The sequence below is a fragment of the Poecilia mexicana genome, unplaced genomic scaffold, assembly GCF_051168715.1.
Source record: "Poecilia mexicana isolate PSO_F unplaced genomic scaffold, ASM5116871v1 scaffold_19, whole genome shotgun sequence".
NCBI classification, from domain to species: Eukaryota; Metazoa; Chordata; class Actinopteri; order Cyprinodontiformes; family Poeciliidae; genus Poecilia; species Poecilia mexicana.
In genome coordinates, this window is record NW_028263388.1 from 26596540 (window position 1) to 26623512 (window position 26973).

The following is a 26973-nucleotide window of genomic DNA, read 5'->3' on the forward strand; positions in this document are numbered from 1 at the left end:
ATCCAGGTCAGAATGGAAGTGGTTCCGCTCGGTTTCTGTGAGGATGCGCCGCATGTGACGCAGAGCAGAGAGGGGCGGCTTGGGAGATGTTGTGTGGAGATTTATTTCAAAGCAAGCCTTCTTGGCGACCTCCGCGGTCAAACCACTTTTAAACTATTTTGCATTTCATGAACATACAAGATGTTGCATTTATGTCGGAAGACGGATCCTTTTAGACCGAGAGGTAAGAGCTCCACATCTCCAAACGTCTTCCTCCGTCTGAAATCATCCGGTATTTGTACTGTTTGGTTTCTGTTGATTTTTTAAAAAGAAATTACTTAAGATTCCTTTACTCATTTAAACATTTTTGCTTTGGTATTGCATGTACGGTACGGTTTCATATGTGTTTTTGTTTTAATCTTCTGTGACTAATTGTTTGTTGTAAAGTACTTCTACAAGATAACACATCTGCTTTTTAATAATAATATTAAATAAATAAAATGTATTTATCTTTTAAAATAATATATTGCTAAATAACCAACAAGCAAAGATTGTTATTTAAACGGAGTTCCCCTTTAAATAAGGAAGAACAGTTTAACGGCCCGTTGCCATGACCACCGCAATGCTAACATGTCCGGAGAAGAGGTATGAATAAGAAGGTTAATGTTTGTAGTAGTGCTGAATCGCTGATGTATTTTACTTATGATACAGAAAGTGCGTTTATTTGACAGAAACAAGAAGCAGAGTTCCTGCAGTGGGACGCGATGCCAGTGCAATTAATACAGGAGCTGCAAGAACACAGCGCCGAGGAGCTTCTGCAGTAAGTAACCAGGTTAACCTGGAGACAGAAAGTAAACAATGGCTTAGTTAATTAGAGGCATAGTGACTATTTGTCCCAAAACTTAAATTCAAAAATCAAAAAACTCCAAACTCAAAAGTGATCAAAACTAAAGTGAACCCAACTCAAATAGTCACCTGATGCACCGTGGATTCTGGTTTACAAAGGATCAAAAAGTCGAAATGCAGTTCTTTGGTTGTTTTATTTCACAGTTCAGACAAAAAGGTTACAGGCTTCACAGGATTCTGCTTCTGCTCTGATTCCTGCACCTGTTCTCTGACTGATGACTGAAGTGACTGATGAGACTGGTAAAAAACCTTGTGACCAATAATAAGCTACCTAAGACCCACCTATTTATACCGTGAAATACCCACATCCTAACTGAAATTAACGTTTGAATTTCTAACCAAAAAAAATATTCTAAATAACGAATTAAACAAAAATTCTAATAATAAATCAACTAGAAAATAAACAAAAAATAAGAATAAACTAAACAATTTAAATTCTAAGATTTAACTGAAAATTGAGAAATAGCTCCTACAAGAGAGACTTTATGTAATACATTATTTTATAAATTATACCCTTTATATATCGTTCTTGTGATTTTTCTGGTATTATAGACTTACTATTACCTACTTACTAATCGTATTTTTCAGTACCCAGTTCCCTTCCTGCTATTAACACAAAGACGCATGAAAACATTATCTTGTATTTACCAAAGCTACATACTATGGAGGACCAAAGCTGGCAGAAAAAAATAAAATAAAATATGTATATATATGTATATATATATATATATATATATATATATATATATATATTTTTTTTTTTTTTTTCCCCCATTTTCCTTACACATGTTTTCGTCATGAAAAGTATATATTTTATTTGGCTTCTTCCTTAAATAAGCTTTCTGAAGAAACTCACTTCAAGCCAAGGGGCATCTAAAGCCAGGTTCACACTGTGTGTCAGTGGATAAGATGAGCTTCACATGTAAAAATTGGCCAATCACCCATTTCCTAAATTTAAGGAAATTGGCACCAATAAGTCGGCTGGTCAATGAATCTGTGAACCCCCTAATCCTAGTTATCAAACGGAGCACTGAGCTCAGTTAATAAAGTTAGTTTAAAAAGTTTTCTGTCAAAGGTGTCATGGGGTGGGGGTGTAGGTGGTGAGGAGAGACGCTGAGACCCAGGTTATGGTGAAGATGATGAATTTAATGGTGAAAATAAAGCTCAACAGTCCGTACAGGCAGCACGGCAGAGACTAGCTCACAGCTAAGTACCGGTAGCAACTGATTCACAGGACTAGACACGAGAGCTGACACTTCCAGGACTTAACAGTTCTACTGGCGAGTGACGGAAACAAACACAAACCAGGACTTAACAGTTCTACTGGCGCGTGATACAAAGCAAAGACGATGACGAACGACGACAAGGACCCGACGAGGAACACAGACAACAGGAGGGTTTAAATACACACGGGGTAATCAGGGGAATGAGACACACCTGGGGAGCAATCAACGGGGAAGACGCAGAGACAGACTCAGGGAACAGGACTACACAGAAACTCCAAAATAAACACATAGAAACACGGAACATGACAAAAGGAAACTCAGCTGATTGGATGGAGTCATTGACTTGCAGCTTTCACTCCTCTTGGACCAGTATGCAGCGACAGACAGTTCCCCTTTAACAGGAAGAAACCTTCAGCAAAACCAAAACCTGGCTCAGTACAAGTGGCCATCTGCCACGACCAACTGGGGGTTTGAAACTGAACAGTATGCACAAAAAAGATACAGAAAATCTAATACACAAGTTCTTTCTATGTTATGAAAAGTGACATGTTAATAGCAGGAAAAGGAGAACGATTAGGTGATAGGAGCATTGTCTCAGCCAATGTCCTCCTCCAGGAAGGAACCACAACCAAACAGAATGAAACATCAGGTGTTTCTGTGGAGAAAAAAAAGTTAAAGAAAATAATAGCAAATAATGTAATTTGGAGAGTATCAAAAGAAGAAAATGAGGAAAAGTGGTCAATTTTCCTTCAGTAGCCCAAGAGCCTGTGGCAGCATAACTACAGAAATAACTCAGGATAACCGAAGGCCTAGAATGAGGCATGAGAAAAGTATAAACAGACTTTTGTCTGACTGGGCCGTACACTCTATCTCCATTCAGTTGGGAAAACATTGCTATTTAAACTACAAACTTTATCAAAAAGCAAAGTTTTAAGCCTCATTTTAAAAGTACACAGTGTCTGCCTTATAAACCGATAAAACTGGGATTGGTTCCTCAGGAGAGGAGCCTGATCACTAAGGATCTGCCTCCTATTTTACTGTTAGATCCTTGAGGAACCAGCAGTAAACCTGCTTAAGGACCAATCAGATCTCTCTATGACACAGGTGATTATTAAGGACTTTATATGTGAGAAGGGGAATCTTAAATTCTATCCTGGGTTTAACAGGAAGCCAATGAAGAGAAGCAAATAGGAGAAATATGATCTCCTTTTTTAATTTTCATCAGAACTCTTGCTGCAGCATTTTGGATCAGCTGAAGGCTTTAACTGGATTTTGTGAACTTCCTGACAGTAAAGAATTATAGTAGTCCAGCCTTGAAGTAACAAATTCATGGACTAGTTTTTAGCATCACTCCTGAATAGAATATTTCTAATTTTAGCAATATTCATTTTTAAACCAGTCTTCTGCTTTTCCCTCGATACCTACGTGTTAAAGCTGTTCTAAGCACTAGTGGAATAAGTCAGCGTTGGGCCAGGGGCGGGGCTAATGATCAAGCCCTTTATACCCAAATATTAAAGCTCATGATAATATAACTTTGCATCATAGACATGTCTGCAACAGCAGGGCTTACAAGCTTCGGCACCATATAGAGCAACTATGTCATTCTGAAATCCATCAAACAGTCATGAAGTACAACAAACCAAGAGAAGAACAGAAACATCAGGCTACTGGTCACTAATGGTGAAACAACACAAATTCAAAGCAGTTCTGAACCACGGATAGCGATCGGATCATTTTGACATTTTATCAATTTAAACTCGGAGCCTAGCCACTGCTGAAGCTAGGTTTATTATTGACATGTTGAACCAGGTACGCAGCAGCACACACCGACCCCTCCGCACGCACATTGTGTCACAGCGCAGGGGCACCACCAGGAATCTCAGGCCCCATGACAAAAAGTAAAATTGGGCTCCTCCTGCCCAGCTGCTATTACAGTTTCTTGAGTCTACCTGACCCATCAAAACATCACAATTTTAAAGGCTTGCAACTGCCTTGCTTTCTTTGGTCCAATACTGATACTAGCACAATATTTACTGCTAGTGAATTGTACATGCAACAGTCCGCATACAGTACGCAAATAGGTTGCTTAAATTTTTATTTATCATTTCAGTTTTAGCTTACTGAAATATCTCTTATTACGAGATGAACATTTTTAAAGCTTACTAACCCTTTTTAAAACCTTTTGACTCGTTCTATCCTCTCTTATGCCCGGATTCAGAAAATGCTGTGCGCAAAGACTGAGATCACGCAGAGATAACAGCGTCACAATAATCAGCATTTATTCAAGACAGATGCATACTATCACCAGAAAAGCACATCACAAAACATCAGAAAACTCAGATCACAAACACATGAAACTACCTGAGAGAGGGAAAAAGACAAAACATGGAAACGACAAACAAAAAGCAAAGACGTCTTTGGAGAATTGCAAAAGCAAATCTGGTTTGTTCCTCACGTGCACAAATTTTTATAGTAAAGGCGTATTCTCCTCTTTAATTTATTCAAATAAGGCATATCTTTCTTCATCCAAACAGGAGCTATCTCGACCCTCTTAAAAGTTAGAAACTCCCTACAATTTGTTTTCAAGATCAAACATCAGTTGTCCCCTTTATCTAAACAAAGTGGAAGCAGAGACTCTCCTGAACTCCTGCTGTTTTATGGCTTTTCACAGATCAGTGTGAAGCTGGAACTTCTCCTGATTGTTTCCCACACAGACAAAGGGCAGTTCAAAAGATCTTAACAAACCATCTGCTGTAACTACAGGTAACATAAAGGTCAATAGGCCAGAATAAGTTACTGATTTTAAAACTATAATTAGGCTATTTCAATCAAGACATGTTAACAACTAGGAGAGATTACAAATTAGATTATGTGTTTTACAGATATTCTATGTTGCATTCAGTTTTACACCAGCTGTTTAAATCTTATCAAGATGGTAAAAAGATTAAACTCACACAAACAGCCACGACCCCCTGTGGATGCCTGCTCAGTCCACAGAGAGGTTAAGAACTGTGTTTTAAATTATAGAAAACTAAAACTAAACTATATTAATTCAACTTATTGTGTTATATTTAATATAAACATCCTACAAATGAGATGCCTACTGGACCATGGAGGCAATTTAGAACCAAATTTTCTTATTTTAAAACACTGTTAATTTTATATAATATTGTACATGTGGTTAAGTTTTAAAACTAGCATATTTTAAATGTATTTTCTTGACACTCTCCCCACCAGCAACACTCATAGGCAACGTGCAAAATATACATAGCAATCCTGACTTCTCAAAAATCTTATGTCGTTGCATTTTGTTCAAGCTGCAGCATATAACTGAAATAAAAATAAAAATGTTTTTTTTTTCCATATTTGTTAAAGCTGTCACCATGTTGTGACAGTTTGCTATGAGACAGATAATCAGTGAAAAGATCAATCTCCTCCACCTGCTCCCTGAACCATTATTGCTGGCTAAGGTAATGTAACGTTCAGGCCAAAATCAACCAACCAATCAGAACCAGGAGGAGGGCCTTAGTGTTAATAAACCTCATTCATTCACTGCTAAATGTGCTAACGGTTGGAGAAACAACTTATTATTACAGGAAAACTGTTTATCTGCTGTCATTGGTAGCAATACTAACTAATTTGAGCATTTACAACAGGCTATGCTAGTTGCACCATAGCACAGAGTGAGGAGGGTAAGGGAAGGATGAGCAGCCACGAGATTGTGATTGACATTGCTAAAACCCGCCTCCTGCCACTCATTGGTTGTTTTTAGATAGTACTGGGAGAAGGCAGAGGAGTTTAATTTTCTCTCACAGATTATCTCTCATACCATACTGTCACAACATATTGACAGTTCTAACAAATATGTTAAAAAATATTTTTTATAAAAGTTAAATACTGCAGCCTTAATACACTTATATGGTTATTTAACTTATATGGTTTTATATATGGCATGGTGGTTAGAGCTGCTGCTGACTGTCTCATCTGTTAAGTGTGATAAAAGGTACAGGGGCAAGTTAAATATATTAATTTTTTCCCCCATCCTTTCCACTTTGCTGCTCCATGGAGCTCCACTCATGATAACTTAGTCCGTAAAAATGCTCTACCTAGTTTGCCATCTGTAGTCAAGTGACTGATGACGTTGGTGGACGGCTGGTGACAAGTTTTACCCAAAATACACTATGAGCTATCCACTTGTAAATTTGCGTGTCATAAAGTTAAATGCAAGACTGAAAATAAAGCCAGTAATGTAAGCACAACATTTAATTCAATATTTTACAGTACAGTCAGTCTTGTAAAGTTTTTAGCAACCATGAGTCAACTTGGATCCTTGAAATCTTATTCTGCCTCCCATTTAGGCCCGTGCCGGGAGCTCCTTCCCTGGTTTTAAGAGAATATTATGGTTGACTGTTTCAACAGCAGGTCTGAGATCTAGCAAAACCAGAACAGAAGTCCACCTTGGCTTCATTATCTGAAGCCAAGAGAATATCATTTATAACTTTCAGAAGTGCTGTTTCAGTGCTATGATGAGCCCAGAAGCCTCACTGAAACTTTTCAAACTGATTTTTACCGTTTGATAGAGACCAGGGTCTACCACACCAACCTAGATTCAAGCTGAATCTAGGTTCAGCTAGATTCAGCTAGCTGAATCTAGCTAGCCTCAGATTCAGCTGAGGCTAGCTGAATGCCTCAGAGCATTTTTTTAGCTCTGAGGCAAAAAAAAATGCACAGACTACCATGAGCAATAGCCTGGAACGGTGAACAGAAACATCTGTGCTGAGTGTGGTACAAATTTCCCTGTAAGATGGGTTCTGTTTTTGTAAGATTCTTTTATTAAGTAGGGAATGTTAGCACACCAACATTCTGCTTCAACAGTGTTGTCACTGACTGTTTACCATGTGTTTACAGTGTAATCTAAATCCATTCTCTGTTTGTAGTAAAATGAAGAACATTCTGGGTTTCATAAACCACCGGACCTGTATCAGAGAGGCTGTCCTCCTTCAGTACTATTTGTCTGCATTCTGGTGGGCTAAAGATGCCAAGTTTAGCCCCACACAGATCTCTTTCACCATGGCTGTACTCCATATACTGCTGGAAAATCTAAGAGGTGGGAAATGCAGAATGTTGGTTCTTCAAGCTGATGAGTTGTGTTGTATCCACACTTCTAACACTGACTTTTTTTTGTAAGAAAGAAAAAGGTCTGGTAGACTTACAGTTTATTTGTGCTTTGCCTTCCTCCCTCAGAAAAACAGATGAGTTCAGTGGATAATATGGTGGTGTTCATGAAAGCCATGACTGCTGCCTGCCACTGTGCTCCTTCTGAAGAACATGGCACTTCACTTTTGAACAATAATGAAGCCAAAGCACTGATATGCTATGTAACAAAAAGGTAAGCCTGACCAAGTCAGTCAAATTCAAAGATACTCTATTGATCCCAAAGGGAAATTAAATAATTCAGTTGATCACCAAACTTTAAAGAACTTGGGCTCTAACCACATCACCGCCATATTTATGATTTCTAGTAATAGTCACAACAGTTTCAGAACTTTAACATAAACTATTTCTGTAGAGCAGTGATGTCAGGAATGAAGTCTTTAAGGTTGAGAATGAACCAGAAGGTACACAGTGATGTAGCATCTTGCTTTTAATTTTCTTTAGTCGGAACATGAGCAGGTCAGCACTCGGAGCGACACTGATATCCATACATGAAACCCAGACAAGAATCCCGCAACACACATGGACACAACTCAAAAAAGTGAGGGGAATAACTAATTAGCGGAGACGGGTGACACACCAGGGCTAAATCAACAGGGAACACTGGAGAATAACTTAGGTCAAAATAAACCCTGACATCTGGCAGGAAGCATATAAGAAACAAACAAAAAAAAAAACACAACATACTGACATCATGACAGAACCCCCCCCACCACACAAGGGCGGATGCCAGACGCCCCAAAACATAACCCCACTCTTCAGTCCCAAAGACCTACATATTAGGGATCCCCAGAGGAAGCGAGAGAACAAACTCAAAAACAACCCACCACGGGCAGGGAAGGGTGGGGTATGAGGGGTGGGGGAAGGGGCAGGGGAGAGCTTCATGGAGCAGAAAATCAAAACCAAAGTCAACTGGGCAGCCAATAAATATTCACCCAACAGTCCAAAGGCCGGACGGCCGACCAGGCAGATCCAGCAGACCACCATGCACATATGACCGGGAGCCCGAAGCACATCTGGAGGGCGACTGGAGGGCCGCAGCATTCCTCCACACCTACCTTGTGGTAGGTGTGGAGGAACCTACCACAAGGTAGGTTGTGGTAGGTTCCTCATACAGGAGTATGAGAAGGCTCCTGTCTCATACTGACAGGAGCCTTCTACGACCCCAAACTGGGGGCCAAAGGCGACAAAGCCAACGGCCATGGAGACCCCTCGTTGCAGGCTGCCAGCGAGGTCCTAGGACCCCTATGGTTTCTGATGCCAGAGCAAGGGCTGCGACCCCCGGAGCTGGAGTAGGCAGATCCTCTGGAACAACAGACAGGACCACCGGGCCAGGATCACACAGAATTTCTGGGACAACAGACAGGCCGAACACCTCCAACAGAAAACCATAAAAGAATCCCACAAGGAGCTTTACAGCAACCCCAACACCTCGTGGCTCTGCACCCCGACCCTCGCGGGAACTGTGGGGAACAGGTGAGGGTAATAACTAATTAGCGGAGATGGGTCACAAACCAGGGCTAAATTAACGGGGAATACTGGAGGATAACATGGGTCAAAATAAACCTTGACATCTGACAGGAAGTATATAAGAAACAAACAAACAAACAAACAAAAAAAAAAAACACAACATACTGTGATGCCCAGGGGTGGAAATCCCAGGGAGGTTTAGGGAGGGTCCGGACCCACCCCAATCTTGGAGAAGTGTAGAATTGTCCCCCCGAAAAAAATCATAGAAATAATCTTTGCATTTAAATAATATCAATATAAAAAGGTGAAAGAAACAAATAATATAAATCTGCTTTTCATCAAAGAAAAAAATAAAAATACATCTTTACGTCCAGTATTTAAATAAATACTTAAAACAAAAGACAACACATTTTATTTACTTTCACTGCTCAATAGGAAGAAACACATTAACAATAAAAATCAGACTGCAGTTCGTTATTTCATTACTTTGGCTGAATCATGAAGAACTGCCTTGTTATGCCTTGGAAATCAAAATTAGCAAAACTGACTGCACTGGTTTGATAGACTTTTATTGAAGGTAGCAAATATCTCAATTATATTTAGCTTTTTAACTCTTACATTAATGAAGAGTTTGAAACAGGAGGGGCTCAGTGCTACAATTAGCTGACAACTCAGTGTGTGGGAGCCGAGAGCAGAGAGACAGAGCAGATAGAAAAACAGCAAAGAGGTGTCTTTATTTCTTACCATCTTCAGCATAGAGCCTCTAAAACCACACACACAAAATCTGGATATTTTTCTATAAAAACCCTGGTGCTTTGAGCGCTCAATTAAGATATATTTCCCAGATATGCATTATTTCTACCTAATTATATATTAAGTCAGGGGTGCCCAAACTTTTTGAGAGCAAGATCTACTTTTTCTCTCACCAGCCACCTGAGATCTACCTCATGACACATAAATTGCAAATTAAACTCTATTGACTTATTTTATATGCAAATATACATCAGTTATAGCCAAATTCTTGGGGGTACTATGACAAAAAAAATTATACACACACACATATATATATATATATATATATATATATATATATATATATATATATATATATATATATATTCCTTCTTTGTGTGCTTTGGAGTTTCTGTGCTGATTAATTTTTTTGCAAAGCAATAAAAGCTGGTAGCTGTTGAATGGCTACAAAATAAAGCTGTATTTCCTCTCTCAGCCCTCTGGCTGCAATGTTGACACCTTGAGATGCCATGAGACCTAAATCCTGAACATCATGGCATGGAGTCATCCCAGTTTTCCATGTCTGGCATATAACCATTCATTTTAGCTTTTAAACAGGTTCTATTGATCCTGTGTCCAGACAGGGATAATCAGTAGCCCAGCATCATGACCTGTTTGTTCTGAAGATCCTGCAGCTTCCACTTCTCTTCCTAACATGGCGCCTCCTCACCCTGACTCTCATACTGACAGGAGGAACCACAGAGCTCTGTTAGGTTAAAGCTCATCTTCTGAAGTTGGGATATTTTTCCTCCAACAGGTTCCAGAGGAATCACCTCAAACCAGATGTTGGACTGGATTTTATTTCAATGTTATTTGTGAATGTTAGAGCCTCATTTTCAACAGTGGAGCTATAAATGTTGAAAAAGGTTATTATTTTGGAGAAAGTCTCATCAACATCAATATTTCCACTAAATAAGAGGCAAAAAAATAAATAAATTTGTTTGATAAAGGAAAAGTCTCTCTACGGAAGAGGATTGGGGCCACTGAAAAAAAATAAAACAGTTCTGACTTTAATCTCAGAATTCTGAGAAAAAAGTCAGATTTTTTTTTTCTTTTTTCCAGTGGCCCTAAACCTCTTCCGTACCTCTCAGACTCTGACCCCGACAGCACCAAACTATTTTTTTATATTGGACAATTTAATTTCACATAATTATCGTGATAGAAGCCTTTTGTTTGTTAAATACTTAATGAAACATATTTACCGTGTTTGATGTTTGTTGTAAATGATGTATACTCACAAAGAACGAGGTAATTAGTCCAAGTTTGTCGTTTATTGAACGTTCAGAAACTACAGCGGCTGTAAAGAGCCACAGCAAAGGTAAAGAAAGGTAAAATAACTGAACAGGTGATCAACTCTAAACCTCTCGCACATTTTTACTCTCCGTCTCTCTCTGTCGTTTAAGCACACCCGTTGCCATGGCAACCTCCTACGCTCCACAAGCCGACCAGAGATTATGTTAAAAATATAACATTCAGTCCAATATTAGGTTTTCAGGCTTGATATTTATTTTGCGATCATTATTAAGCCTCCCTGAACACAGCGGTGGTTAATTAGTTAATGTTAAACTCCTGTTCTGCTCGTTATTTTGGTAATGGAACCGAAACGCACAGAATTGCGCAATACCTTGTTGAAACAATAATTACTGAGATTTTTAATTTTAGTTTCGTTGATTTTTTAAATAATTATTCTTTTTTAATGAAGCTACAAACATTTACCATACCATACCAACTTTATTTATAAAGCACTTTAAAACAACCACAGCTGATACAAAGTGCTGTACATCAAAACACAACATAACAATAAAAAAACATAAAACAAAAACATACAATTTAAAACTAGATCCCACTAGAGTTGAAAGCCAAATAAAATGAATGGGTTTTAAGATGAGCTTTAAAAGTGGACAGTGAAGGGGCCTCTCTGACCTGCAAAGGCAAGTTGTTCCATAATTTGGGGCCCATGACAGAGAAAGCCCTGTCCCCTCTGAGCTTCCTTCTTGATCTCGGTACCTCCAAGAGCAGCTGATCTGCAGATCTGAGAGACCGATAAGGTATGTATGGGTGAAGAAGCTCAAAGAGGTAAGCCGGGGCAAGATTATGTAGTGATTTAAAAACAAACATAACAATTTTAAAATGAATCCTAAAATATACAGGCAGCCAGTGAAGTGAGGCCAGGACTGGGGTCACGTGTTCCCTCTTTCAAGTTCCTGTCAAAAGTCGTGCAGCAGCATCTGAACCAGCTGCAGACGTGAGAGCAGCGACTGACTGACTCCCAGATAAAGAGAGTTACAGTAATCCAATTGAGTCAAAATAAAAGCATGGATCACTGTTTCAAAATGTTGCCTGGAATGAAAAGATTTCACTGACGCCAATCGCCTTAATTGATAAAAGCTGGACTTAACCACAGCTCTGATTTGGCTGTCCAATTTAAAATCACTGTCCACCTTAAAACCAAGATCTGTAATAACAGGTTTAAAATATTCCTCCAAAGGTCCCAGGTCAACAGAGGAGGACTCACAGGAGCCACTGGGTCCAAACACCATCACCTCTATTTTGTTTTCATTAAAATTTAAAAAGTTCAAGGCCAACCAAGCTTTAATATCACCTAGACATGCCAGGAGATGTTTGATAGAATGTACATCCTTTTGCTTCAGTGGCAAATAAATCTGACAATCATCAGCGTATCAATGAAATGAAATCCCATGTTTCCTGAGGACAGAACCCAAAGGCAGTAAATAAAGAGAGAAAAGCAGTGGGCCCAGAACTGAGCCCTGTGGGACACCATAAGGCATTGAAGCAGCAGATGATTCAGTCACTAATTTTGACTGAAATTGTTCTCTCCTCCAGGTAAGACCTGAACCATTTAAGAACAGTGCCACCAATACCTACAATATGCTGTAATCGAGATATTAAAATGTCGTGGTCGACTGTTTCATAGGCAGCAGTTAGGTCAAGTAAAATCAGAGCAACATGATTACCAGACATGCTGCCGCTGCAGACCCCCTGATTTACATATATAGGGGCCACACCCCCCTGCCACCCTTCCCGCTTTACATATATAGGGACTGGTCCCTTATTTTAATTTCTGAAAGGTGGCAACCCTAAATGTGACCCCATGAGTGGTGCTCTCCAGTGTAACGGCATACACCCTCAATCTAAGTCTTATAACAATTTTAGTAGTACAGAATACACCAAGCCCTGTAGGTGCCCCGTTTTAGTTGTTTTGTGTCTAATTTATATCTTTTTTACTTTCCATAACCTCTGTTTGTTTGCTTTTTTTAGTTATCTGCTTCTTATCCATGTACCTATGGAAATAATAATAATAATAATAATAATACCTATGTCCTCTTCTGACAGGCTTATCAAAAATATTCACTAAGATCCTAAACATTTGTAGCTTCATTAAAAAAGAATAATTATAAAAAAAATCAACAAAACATGTTAAAATGAAAAGTCTCAGTAATTATCGTTTCAACAAGTTCTTGCGCTTCGGTTCCATTAAAATATAATAAATATATATTATATAAGCTACGTTTGTAGCTTCATTATATATATATAATTATATAATTATATGCTAGTAATAGCATAAGAAATTTGATGTGGCAAGCCCTCCCATTTCCTTACTTTTCTGTAGGATACTCTTTTGTGTTCTAGGGGGTTTCTTGTTCTATATGAACTGAAAAACTGAAGCACTGAGTGTTCTAAAAAAGTTTTGGGATAAATACTGGTAAACACTGAAAAAGGTACAAGAATTTCGGCAAAACATTCATCTTGATACAGCTAACCCTGCCTGCTAAAGAAAGTGGCAGCATGGATCAGCACTGTAAGTCCCAAGTCAGCTGATCAAGGAAGGGAGTAGAATTGATTTTAAAAAGTTGTGACTAATTCTGAGTTACATGGATTCCCGGGTACTTAAATCATTGCAGAGAGATCTTAAATGGTAAACTAGTGAGTGGGTAAGCTGTAGCTGCATCATTAATTGGAAATAATTAACTTTTATTAAAGTTCAGTTTATATCCAGATATTTGTCCAAACTTTTCAAGCAGGCTTCTGGGTCTGAGAGAAAGGGTAAAAGGTCATCGGCATATAAGGAGATTTTATGGTCTAGATTCTAGACCACTTCTTGTGATGCCATGCATGGGACTGGATCTAAGGGCTGCAGCTAAAGGTTCTATAGCAATAGCAAACAAATGAGGGGAGAGTGGACAACCCTGGCAGGTTCCACAGCCTAGGTCACAGGTGTCAAACTCCAGTCCTGGAGGGCCACTGCCCTGCAACTTTTAGATGTGCCTCTGCTGCACCACACCTGAATAGAATAATTAGATCATTAGCAGGGCTCTGGAGAACTGACCTACACAAAAAGGAGGTAATTAAGCCATTTCATTCCAGTGTTTTGTACCTGTGGCCCATCTAAAAACTGCAGGACAGTGGCCCTTGACTGGAGTTTGACTCCCCTGGCCTAGGTGAAAATATGCTGAGTGGTTATTATTTGTGCTGTTATATGGAGAAGCATATAACAGTCAGTCTACAGTTAACTCACACATTGTGAATGAATAATGTTAGAGTTGTTACCTGTAAGTAGCCAAGTGCTCTATCAGATCATCATACGCTGTCAGAATAGCATACATGCAGTGAGTATGCATGCCTACGTATGCGCATTAAGAAGTCTGACCTTCAGAGGAGTTGTCAGTTCTGCATATGTGATAAGTTATGACAAAATAAGTCAATAAATTGTTTTCAAAGATAGCTATATATACAAGCATTGTTTTGGTTTTGAAGTGTATTTATAGCAGAGTCCAGCTAAAACTGCAGTCAACTACAACACAAGCCCACGAAAAACCTGCCCCGTTTTCTTGATGATGGTCTGACTAGTTAACTGCTGAGTCAGGATGTCATACAGCTGTTAATAAAGTGTATGATGATCTATGTCATGATTATATGTTGCTGATTAAATTAAATCATATGGTAATGACAGCATATACTTGTCCGACAGATATAGCCATCAGTTTGTGTTAAGCGTATGACGATCTGACAGAACACCGTCTCTCTGGCTGTGCTGGCAATTTTTGCAGGCCTGAATCGTTGCCAACAAAAAAGTTCAGTTCATCTCCAAGAAGACAAACAAAATATGCGTCCAGTTTTTGGCTTTTCCTTGTGCTATTTTTTTCCATGCTTTTCACTTTGCTGCTCCCTGGAACTCCACTCATGATAACTTAGTCTGTAAAAATGCTCCATCTAGTTTGCCATCTGTTACCAAGTGACTGATGATGAGTTGGTGGATGGCTAGTGACAGGTTTTACCCAGAATACCCTTGGAGACAATATGGGCAATCCTCTTGTAATTTTGTGTGTCATAAAGTTAAATGTAAGACTAAAATTAAAGCCAGTAATGTAGCACAACATTTAATTCAATATTTTACACCCACTATGTCACTAAAATCAGTCGGTCTTGTAAAGTTTTTAGCAACTATGAGTCAACAATGACTGATCAAACGTCATAAAGGTTTGAATCCTTGAAGTTACATTCTACCTCCCAGCTGGGCCCCCCTCAGCCCTGGCCGGGGCCCACCTTACTCCCAGGAGCAGAAACCCTTCCTAGGAACATAAGACCTTTTGGGGATAACATAGCCTACATTTGCTTTGCATTGTTATTCAATGTGCCACTTTGTAATTTTAAGCCCCTGCTCCTCCAAAGGTCTCTGCACGGCCTTAATCCGAGTGATGAATGTACAGTACATTGTCTTGAGCGATGGATCTGCTCCTCATTAGTTTTTGTAGTCACTGTCTTGTTAAAACACCCATTTCAAAGGCATTTCCTCTTTAACATCTGATCTCTTCAAGTCATCTTCCATTTAATTCAGTTTAGTGCTTCAAAAATGTATTTGCATCCTTATAGAGTCCCCTGGTTTTACTCTTTTTTTCTATCAGATCATCAAACAAATTTTAAGGTGAGTGATGGAAAATGAAGTGATATAATGGCAAATTGGTATCGGGCGATGTTAGTTTTTAACTTGCCGGTATCAGTTCAATTAGACTGATAACAATTGATACTTTCTAACAATCTCCAAATTGTTACTGTTTGTGTTTGTTGATCCTCCATTTACTCAAACTGATCAAATCTTTCCCCTCATATGTAGAATAAATAGGGGATATAATTGCCGTTTTACAGCCAGTGCATTGTGTTATACTGTGTTTGTCTTTCTAAAACTGATTCTGTAAATATTTTTGTGCAGTCTCATTCTGAAATACAAACTATATGAACTTCTCTTCATGAAATCCACAGAGGAGCATCTGACGGGGATGGAGGTGAGACTGTTCTGGTGTCTGTATCTACTGTATGTCCCCTTCTATTGACATGTCAACACGCTCTGTTTCAGAGGACCATTCAGAGATTTGGCTGTCAAGATGCTCATACCTCACTGGAGGAAAGTATTTCCACCTACTTCTACTTTAAGTAAATAAATTAAAAATTTCATATAACATAACACTGCACGAAAAGTGGCGTTTTTGACCCTGTACACTGACGCCAGGCATGTGCAGAGGGCGGTGGGTGGTAGGAGGGGTGTCTTGAGCCCCTGCCCCTTTTATCCTTGATGCTCCTGGTGCCCTTTTTTTGTCTCAAAAAATGTTTTTCAATTTTTTATCTGTATGTCAGAATGCCTGCTTGTGCCCCTCAGCAATAATGTTTAGCTAAATATAATAATTTAGCAAAATAAACTAGTCTGGCTGCCCTCAGTCTAATAATGACTTTCAGTTTCTCTGCCTCCATGTTGTTTAGACGGGTCCATGGTGAGGAGGAGGGGCGGATCTGTGCCTCTAACTATCAAATTATGGGCAGGGATATTTTTATTCACAAACCAAATGCACTGGTTTGTGAATAAAAACCTAGTTCTGATGTTGATGTTAGAAAAACTGTTTCTATTTATATTTTCGTAATTGTCCTCGCAATAGCGGGAAAAAACCCGCCTCGCCCCTAAACATCTGTGTTTAGGGGCGAGGCGGGATTTTTTTTTTTTTTTTTTGCTTTGCCTTTAACTTAGGCTGCTAAATGCCCGGTTCGCTACAGGCAGTCTGAGTCGGTCCCACCGACAGATATAAAGAATGTCTGTCTTTATATCAGACATCCTGATATAAGACACAATACTGCGACTGTCACCGCGAGTCGCGACGCACCTCCAAGCCCCCGGTACCACCTGGTACCACCTGCTGACTGTTTGCTCTGCTTCTCCTTAATGTTTCTACCAGGCGGGTTAAAGCCGCTGCTGATGGGATCTGGGCTGGAGGTGAGCGGCTGTAAATAGAAGTTATTGCAGAACCTCAAGTGTTAAAGGAAGATTCGGCCCATAGCAATATGGAGTTCACAAAAACAAACATCAGCGAAAAATACTATAGCAATAACTAGAACTGCAGCATAAAGCCAAACATGCCACAATTAAATGAATCAAAATGTCCTCAAAGCATCAGCAGACTGGGATATCAAGGCAAAGAATGGGACCATTCAGGGGTGAGTAGGAGTCAGCAGAGTCAGACAAGGGAACCCCATAACACTTTACACATACTGATCACAACGCAACTTATAACAAATACACATATGGACCCCAGCAGAACTAAAATACAGAATCGTTAAAATACTACGGTGGTGGACAGGTGCAAATGCGCAGCAAACACGAGAAAAACAAAGAAAAGACGCAAACAAAAGAAGAGATGCAAAAAATATAAAAAATAAAGTGTTCCAGACTACTAGAGCTTTGTGTCTGCGTTCAGGGTCTGCATCCTTTCAAGCTTATTCTGTCATGGGCTTGAGAAACGACCCGGTCTATGGAAGAGGGGGCCTGCGAAGGCAGAGAGCATTGCAGAGAGAAGCTGTAGCCTTCAGCTAGCCGTCTAGCCTCCACCTCGGCGTTATGTTGCTTAGCAACCGTGACACAATTTATACAATGTTTGTAGGCAAGACTGTAGATGTAAATCTCACATTTCTGCTCGGTTCATCAGTCCATCACCTAATTGCAATATTGGTCCGATGTTTTCGGAGATGTCTGCTCCCGCTGCATTAACACCCACATAAATGTAACACTTGTTTATTGAGATGATCAATGCTGTTAAATTTGATTCAATTGTTTAGGCATACATAAGTTAAATGATTTTAAATTGTTTAACATTTAAATGCAAGATTTTAAGGAGCTGGCAAGTTTACTTTGTAAAACTTCAAAGAACAATATTCATAGTTAGATTGTTTTGTTACCATAGCAACAATCTGAAGCTGCGAGTCTAATCTCAGAATTTACAAATCCAATTTAGTAAACTGCGATTATAACTTATTGCTTTTTAAGCTGGCCAATTAAACTATTTCCAGTTACACGATGCATCGTGTAACCGGAAAAATAATACTAAAAATAATATAAAATCTGCGTGATGCGTGACTCCGAGGAGAGCACGAAAGCTCCTCACCGGGCTGAACCTGCATGATGAGGTTAGCGCTGCTCGTTATCCACAAACGCTCCGGCCAACCGGGACCACAGATGTAAGCTTTACAGGGAAAACAGACACAGAGCCACACGCTGGTGTTAGGATTTGGGGAAGGCTGGTTGGGGCATCTCTAGTTTCTCCACCAGGGGGCATCCTGGGACCTTCTGGAGGGCGTGGACCTGTAGCTGCACACCTGCTGCCACTTACCATTGTTTGGAGGAGTTTATCAGGACGGAGCCGCCGACACTCCTGTGCCAGAATCTTGTTTTATGGTTGTTACAAACAAAAGAAATATTGATACAGGAACAATAACGTTATACGGACAGCCTTTGGAAAGGGTTAAAGAATTTAAATACCTAGGATTATGGTTAGATAGTTCTTATACATGGAAAACACATATAGGAAACTTGGAAACTAAATGTAAGAAAGTTATAAACTTACTAAAGGCTGTGGCTGGAAATAACTGGGGTGCAGACAGACAGTCATTATTAAACATATATAGGGGTCTTATGAGATCAATAATTGACTATGGCAGTTTTATATATGGAGCAGCAGCTAAAACAACACTGCAAAAGATGGATAGACTACAGAGTAGGGCGTTACGTATATGTACAGGAGTAGTGAAAACAACACCTATTAATGCTCTCTTAATAGAGACTGGAGAGACCCCACTGGAAATGAGAAGAATAAAATTAGCTTTAGTTTATTGGATGAAAATTAAAAGTAATGAAGAAGAAAAAGTAACATCAATTATATTACAAAACTGTTGGGAATATGCAAAGTTCAAAAGTAATGGATTTGGATGGATGATAAGTAAATGGACCAAATTGTATGGATTAGAGGATAAGAAAATAGCCCAGATTAATCCAATTAGTGTTATTCCTCCATGGCTATTTCCTGAGGTAAATGTAGACATGATACTTCTTAAAATGAAAAACGAATGGAGGTTAAGTGAAATAGGGGTAAAGACTGATGTATATTTAAGAAAATCATATCACAACTACCTCAAAATATACTCAGATGGTTCTAAAAATCTTAAAGGATGTGTGGGAATAGGAATAAATATTCCAGAGTTTGAAATTCACATCTCCAAAAGACTTTCAGATCACTTATCAGTATTCACAGCAGAAATGATGGCAGTTATAATAAGCTTACAGTGGGTAGAGGAGGTTCGACCAGACAGGGTGGTGATATGTACAGATTCGAAAGCAGTGTTAGAAAGTATCCAGGGAGAAGGAAATAATAGGAAAGAGTTAGTATTAGAAATTATGCATAGCTTATTTAGATTATATAGAGGTGGCATTAATGTCTGGTTCTGCTGGGTCCCAGCTCATGAAGGGGTTAAAGGAAATGAAAAAGCTGATAAATTAGCAAAAAGGGCGTTAGAAATGACAACGACGATGATAATTCCATTCGGGAAAGGAGAAGGGAAATTATGTATTAAAAAGAAAGAAATAGAAGAATGGCAAAAAAGGTGGAATGAGGATAAGAAAGGGAGAAAATTATACAAAGTGCAAAAATCAGTAATAATTAGAAATATTGATGAGAGAAACAGAAGGGAAGAAATAATTATGACTAGATTAAGAGTAGGACACGCCTATCTAAATGACACTTTATATTTAGTAGGGAAGAAAAGTAATGATAAATGTGAAGGATGTGGAGAGAAAGAAAATGTAGAACATATATTAATGAACTGTAGAACATATGAATCTGAAAGAGAGAATCTGAAAAGAATTGTTGGAAGGACAGGAAAAGAATGGAGTCTTAAAGGAATATTAGGAAATGAAGGAAACATAATGGATATTTATAGAGTAAGAAAAGCAGTATTTACTTTTCTTCAAAACACAAGATTAATAAGTAGAATTTAATAAATGTAGAGAAAATGTTGCTACACACTCGTGTACAGTAGGTGGCGGTATGCACCTAAAAGTTACTTGCAATCCGCCATTAACGAAAAGAAGAAGAAGAAGAACACTCCTGTGCCAGAGTTTTAGCCTGTGATGATTGTCATTCCACAATGCCCTGAGTTCTTTGAACTTCCACGAACCTCGGCAGATAGACCAAGATCCTCGAGACCCTACGGATTTTAACCGTTGGTGGCCACAATCCCAGAGACCAGCTCTCAGTTCTGTCAGTGGCAGAACCCTGGTCGAGTGGATCCCTCCTGGCTCCTCATTTGAGATCACCCTCCACTCACCTCTCCGACCGCGGTAAAGCTCTAGAGAAGCTCACGCCCTCGTTCCAGCCTGCAGCTCGGTACACCTCTCCGGGCTCTGACGAGCTCATCAGCAAGTAGGTCTCTAGCAGGACTGAAATTCCCACAATCTCTGAACGCCCCTTACCCGTCTTATTTCCACCCAGAGATCCAGAACCACGAAGACGAGCACCCGCTCTGGACCATCTTGTACATATTTCTGTTTACACTGTATTTAATAAATCACCTTAATCCTAACCCGTCTCCAGAGTGTGTTCTGCGCATGTGGGTTCGACAAATTAATTGAAACATGACAGCTGGGCAGTACGTTGAGATGTAAACGCCCCATATAATTGTTCGTTCACAGAGATAAATCATCCTCACCGCTCCACAACGCCTCTGAATTCGCTACAAGTTATTCCTGCGGTTCACATTGAGCTGCACAACCAGAGCTAACGCGGCGGGTTTAAAACTCTTACCTAGAGTTCTCCAGAGGATCATAATTCCTCACAGTAAGTTGATGTAAATATCCATACAGGTCAGCCTGTGTCCAGTTTGAGTGAAAGGAGGCGCGCGCGATCCCGCTGAGGTAAAGCAGCGGCAGCGCGCGAGGCAAAGCGCAGAGGCGCCAGCTGTGATTGGTCCGCGCTGTCGGCTTTTAAATGCATAAACCAGGGGTGTCAAACTCCAGTCCTCAAGGGCCGCTGTCCTGCAACTTTTAGATGTGCCTCTGCTGCACCACACCTGAAAAGAATAATTAGGTCATTAGCAAGGCTCAGGAGAACCGATCTACACAGGGAGGAGGTAATTAAGCCATTTCATTCCACTGTTTTTTACCTGTGGCACATCTAAACACTGCAGGACAGCGGCCCTTGAGGACTGGAGTTTGACACCCCTGGCATAAACTATAAACCTATCATAAACCTATCCTTAAGGATAAATCTGCTCTGCTAGTGAAATGCTAAAAGCAAAAGAGACGCTTGCAGCCCGGCTTTAAAAAACAAACAAAAACATTTTTTTTTTCTTTCCTAGAAACGTAAACAAGCAACGCTTAGCCTGGTGGCGGGGCTAGTAAAGCATGGCGGGCTGCCATGCTTATAATACACTGGGGGAAACCCTGCCCCTCGAACACCGACAAGAACTGATCGCATATGCTGGACAGCTGCACATATAGGAGTCAAATTATCACACTGATCAGAGACACAATGGTGCTTTTTGTTTGTGCATCACAAATCAAACTTATTATGAACGGATCCTGCTAGTTATTGTTAAATTCTGCGCCGCCACCTGCTGCTGCTCCATCCCGATGCGCAGCAGGACGCTCCGCTGACTCAGCAGTGGCTCTTTCTGTGCAACATGCAGACTGCGGCAGAGATTGCCTCTATCAGATCCTCAGACTGAAGCTTCAACTTCGTTTCCAGATGTTGTCTAATAGTATTTTTATAAGAGCGTAAAGCTGCCAGGTTAGTAGCTTCAACAGCAAAGTGGCGCTGATCAGTTGGATGGAGTAAAAGCCCGACATCATGCCGCATTGTTGCACATTACTCCGGTAGTCTTTTTCTTTAAAATAAGTTTTTCGGCACTATTTGCCTTTATGGCAACAATCCAACAGAAAATTTGCAGAGAGAGAGACGTGCGAACCAGAGGATTAGTCAGATTCCGAACTACGGCGGTCTAAAGTTTATATGCAGGGCACCGCGCTGCGCCAACTACTGCACCATGCAAAGCCCCTATTTCTTTGCAGAAGTTTTCAGTTTCCCTTTGATGAATTATTAACATTTAACACAATTCGAACTGTCTCAGGAACTCACCTAGTTCATCTTCTTTCATTTTCTTGAAAAAAATTAGTTTGGACTAGTATGCTTTACGCAGATCCGTTGCCATAACAACCGATTAACAACAACTAAAATAGCTGACAGAACAGGCACTGTGTTAAGTATCAGGATTCAGCGCCAAAAACGCAAACATTTCCCACACAAAGAACAGAATATTCAGTCCATAACAGTTTTTTTTTTCTGTCTTGATGTTTATTTTGTGATTACTACAAGTAAACCCAGCGGGGTTCATAACTTAAAAACCTGCTGGACTGATGCTCTGTCTCAGAGCTGGTGTGAGGGTCGCCTTATAAACTGAACCGAAACACACCGAACTGCGCAGCACAACATGCTAAGGTTGTTGAAGTCAAGGGAACATAACTGACCTACTTCCAGCTCCCTAGATAATATTTTAAATTAAAACATTTTACTGACCTGTGAAACTTTGGGGCTTGTTTTGTAGCTGTAGTGTTAGCAAAACATTGTGCTCCTTTTGTGCACATCTAAGATTTAGACATCTTGACAGATAAAGTCGCCATCGTTGGCAAGCAAGTTGGCTAGCAGGGAGCGGGATCTCGCTCGCGTTGGGTCGTTTGAATACTGAATGTTGATTGGCTGTTTACTAGAAGCTGAAGGGTTTCAGCTGCAGCCTGACTGACCGCAGACAGACAGAAGACCACAGCCTGTTCAACACGGTCCACAGCAGAACCTCGGATAAGGGAGATGTTCCATTATTTGTGGCAAGTTTAATTTGAGGGGGCACTGCCCCCTTTTGCCCCAGCATATAGTCAGCCACCGTAAAATACAGTGGTGAAAGTAAATATACCTTCAAATACTGGCGTCTGTAGGTTCCAGTATTTTTACTGTAATTTTTCTGCATTCACTTTATGAGTAAGCTACTGCAAAGAAAACTGTAATGCTACTTTTTAAAGTACAGTCTTAGTTTTACGATAGAACATTAATACCTAACCTGAATGAGATGCCACTCAAAGTCCATCAGGTTTTTGATGGACTTTGAGTGTCCATCGACACTCAAAGTCCATTTGAAACCTGCACGTTCACTGTCTGCTTTTTCTTTTAAATGGTCTTTCTTGTCTTTTTGGATACCATCTTCCCATGATTGGCTTTTGTGCCCCTTTCTGGATTAATCCCAATGTAGGGACTAAAAAACTAAATCAAAAATAGGAAAATTCCTGAGAATATAAATAGTGTGGCATTCTGAAGACAGCTGGTACAATATATAAATAAAGCTGTTTTTAATTACATAAAGAGAAAACATCACCACTTTGTCAAATGTTAATCATAACTTGCTTTAAAACTTTAAAACCATGTCGTAATTTGTTCATTGTAAAAAAAATTATAGGAATGGTTTTACCGTTACAGAGTCTTGACTGCCTCATATTGATATTGGGTGTTGAAGGTGTAGAAGATGAACAACACTGTCCTGTCTGGAATGTTGGCTGGACCCTCTCAAAGACAATATGGCCTTCAATGCTGACCATGCAGAAAACTGCTTGCCACAGGGACTGTAATAAACCAGGGACTGTAATAAACCAAGTCCTTAATTGGAAGAACATAAAACAAATCCTCTTATTGATAGAGTATGCATTTAAATGATCATCATAATAAAGAGTGTTCACTCTGCCAGTGAAAAGCAAGGATCTTAAACTCCTCAATTGTCGTGCAAGTCACATCAATGTTGAAAACTGTAGGCTGGATTAATTTACAGAAGTTGTAGAGGAATTCATGGTACTTTGCACTGAAGGTGAAGTGTACTTTCAAAGTTCATCAAAAGCTACCTTGGATGATCTTGTGATTACTGATGGTGAAGTGTCTTTGGTGCTGCTCTTGTTTTCACCAACATGCTTTAGGAACGGCTGTCCTGGTTCCACGGCAATGAGGAAGGCTTCAACACAGGCTTGCATCTTTGACATAATGATAAGACGAATGATAAAAATTATTAAATATATTTAGCAGAACAGCTACATTCAGATAGCAAACAAAGCCAACGAGAAAGTGCTTCTACAAAGAAGTAGGATCATTAGAATAACCACATACCTGCACATATCTGAAAACATGGTCCACAGTTTGACATGAGCTGTTTTTAATTCTTCTTGTGGCCTTTGGATGTAGGACGAAGCACATGAACCAACAGAAGAATGCCTGGTTTTCCCAGCCTGGAGGAACAACAGGATAAATAGCAGACACATTAGGATAATAAATAAACATTTTAAAAAGAAGTGTGAGCAAAACTAACCAGACCCACCTGTGTGTGTGTGTGTGTGCGTCACCATCACAGTCATTCAAAATACTTTGTCCAGCAGGTTTACCCTGGAGAGCATTTTTCACCACCTACAACATAAAGCATAAAAATGTCAGAAATAATTACCATGAACACAACTCAGACGTTAGGCATTACAGAAATTAGTCAGCTTATAGAAACATTCTGGACAGCATTTCTTCTACCAACCTGTCAGAAGAAATGTGTTGAAGTCATCATAACAGGCTTCAGTCACCAACATGACGTACTAATGAAGAAAAAAAGAGGCAGCCAATATGTCATTATTTATTATCATTATTATTTATAGAGGCAAAAACATTTTGGCATAGCTTTGCTCGCATAGATCAAACCACCGGTCCAGCACAGCCACTTTCCCCATTATGCCGTCTATAGCCGAAAACTTCAAGAAAACGACTCCGCAGGTAAATAATGTTAACTCAAACTGCCTTTCTGACAGTTTTAATGTTTGTTTAACCACCCGACACCCCATGCTACACCTGCTTGGCTTGCTTTAGCTGCTAACAAAAACAATAAACTAAGGGTGCTCACGTCCAGTCCTCGAGAGCTACCGTCCTGCAACTTTTCAATGCATCTTTACTCCAACAGACCAGGATCAGCTCTGAACAAACCTGCTAACCAGCCTTTCATTTGATTCAGGTGTGTTAATTGTTAAGCATAAGTTGATACTCTTGCGCAAACAGAAAGTTAATGCATTCATAAAAAATAATCAAAAACATGATGATCTTAATATGGAACTTACCTTGTTTTTTTTGTTTTGTTTTTGTTTTAATAGATCTTTATTGAGATACAGAATACATAACAGTACAAACACAGCATACATTGTGGTATAATGTCTGCCAGGGGTTTACAAACATTGAGACAATACATCACCATTACATTACATAAATACATTAAAGATAGAACATAAAGACCAAAGTTTTAATAGCTTTCGGGAACTTACCTTGTTATGATAAGATCCAGACAAGACGTCATACTGCTGTCTCCCGGGTAAACGCGTGACGTCACAGATACGTTGCGATTGTGGGAGCAACTCTTTAGCAAACACTATTTCTTTAGGGAAACTGACAAACCTATCTTTAAATTTGACTAAGCAAGTGTTTAATTAACATTGTAGTTTTAACATACAACACCAACACTGGTAATCTAACACTTTTGATTGAACACTCTGTAGATTTTGATTCATTCCCTAAAAGATTTATTATGGAAAGTATGTTTTCTTTCCGTTTAATACTGACTTTAAATGCTGGTTCTCTAAGATGCAAATATAGGTAAAATGTCTTGCCTAGGAAAAAAACTGTATTGTACAATTATTTTGCGGTAGTTTACTGCCAGTCATCAGTCTTTATTGTGACAACAGAAGACATCAAATTGACAATATCCTACCGTATTTTGGAATAACAGTTACTGCTGGAATTCCACTGTAATTTTACAGCCATTTCTAAGAGTGTAGGTGAATATTAACTAAACTGCATAAAAATGCGGCTAAAATATATGTTAATATAATTATAATTTGACGGGTAAAAATAGTACATGACCGATTTTTTTTAATGCTGTGTCAATATGACAGACAAAAAAGTCTAGCATGGCCTCTGCACCCATACATCTAATACTTAAATTAATGTTTGTCTGTTTATTAAATACATGAACAGCCCGATCCTATAGTCCCTCGGTTTCTGCTACACTCCAGTTAAGCCTCCTTCCGACCTCCAGTGAGGAGTTGAAGAGTTTAATTGCACAAGGGACAAAGGAGTTTCTCGGTCTGTTGGTCTTCCACTTTGGAAGAAGCAGTTCCCCACTGAATCTTATTTCCTGGCTGCTGATGGCAGTGTGCAGAGGGTGACTGGCATTGTCCATAATAGCCTTGAGTTTCTGCAATGTTGCAAAGTCCAGTGTTCCTAGCAGTGTTCAGAGATGCTTCCATTTCAGCACACCTTGGCGTGTAACAAGACAACAGACAGGTAAAACAACCCCAGTAGTTTTCCACAGATGTTAAAGGATCTCAGCCTCCTGGTCTGGACCTTCTTTTAGATCTGTTGTATTACTTGTCCAGTTCAACTTGTTTTCCAGCTACAGGCCAAGATATTTATAGGTCTGCACGACCTCCACCTCCACCCCTCCTATCAGAACTGGTCGTGGACAGCCTGCTTCCTCCTGAAGTCAATGACCACTTCCTTTGTCTTGGATGCATTTAGCTGTTTGCTGTTTCTATGGCACCAGATAAAGTCCCTCACCAGGCTCCTGTACACAACTTCATTTTTTTTTTAAGTCAACGTCAACATGATAAAAGTCGACATCGACTAGTCACGTTTCACTTATATAGTGAAAATGTAAGTGAAATGTAAGTGAGAATGCTTCACAACTTACAGGCTTCATTATCTATATTCACGTAAATATGGACAAAGTCTGTTATGCATTATTAAAAGAACTAAAAAGACAACATTATTCCAGACTTCTTTATCAGCAGCTGAGTCTGGTAATAAGTTGAGTTCGACTTATTTTTACTTTTTCCCGAACAATGGCAGGCACTGATGATCGGGTATATTCTCATTTTGGATAGCTGCGCATATAGGACTTAAACTGTTACATTGGCTACAGTTGTGCTTTTGGAGCATTA

General features: G+C 39.6%; 1 protein-coding gene across 1 annotated transcript; it reads left to right on the top strand.

Moving 5' to 3' along the window:
• The first annotated feature begins 609 nt into the window (after positions 1-609).
• cabcoco1 (ciliary associated calcium binding coiled-coil 1) lies at positions 610-17607 on the top strand. The gene is made up of 6 exons (XM_015009219.2): positions 610-624; positions 711-799; positions 7049-7218; positions 7356-7500; positions 15817-15889; positions 15961-17607. Exons 1-6 carry the CDS (start codon positions 610-612, stop codon positions 16039-16041), a joined length of 573 nt encoding a protein of 190 aa, XP_014864705.2. The 3' UTR covers positions 16042-17607.
• The last annotated feature ends 9366 nt before the right edge of the window (positions 17608-26973 follow it).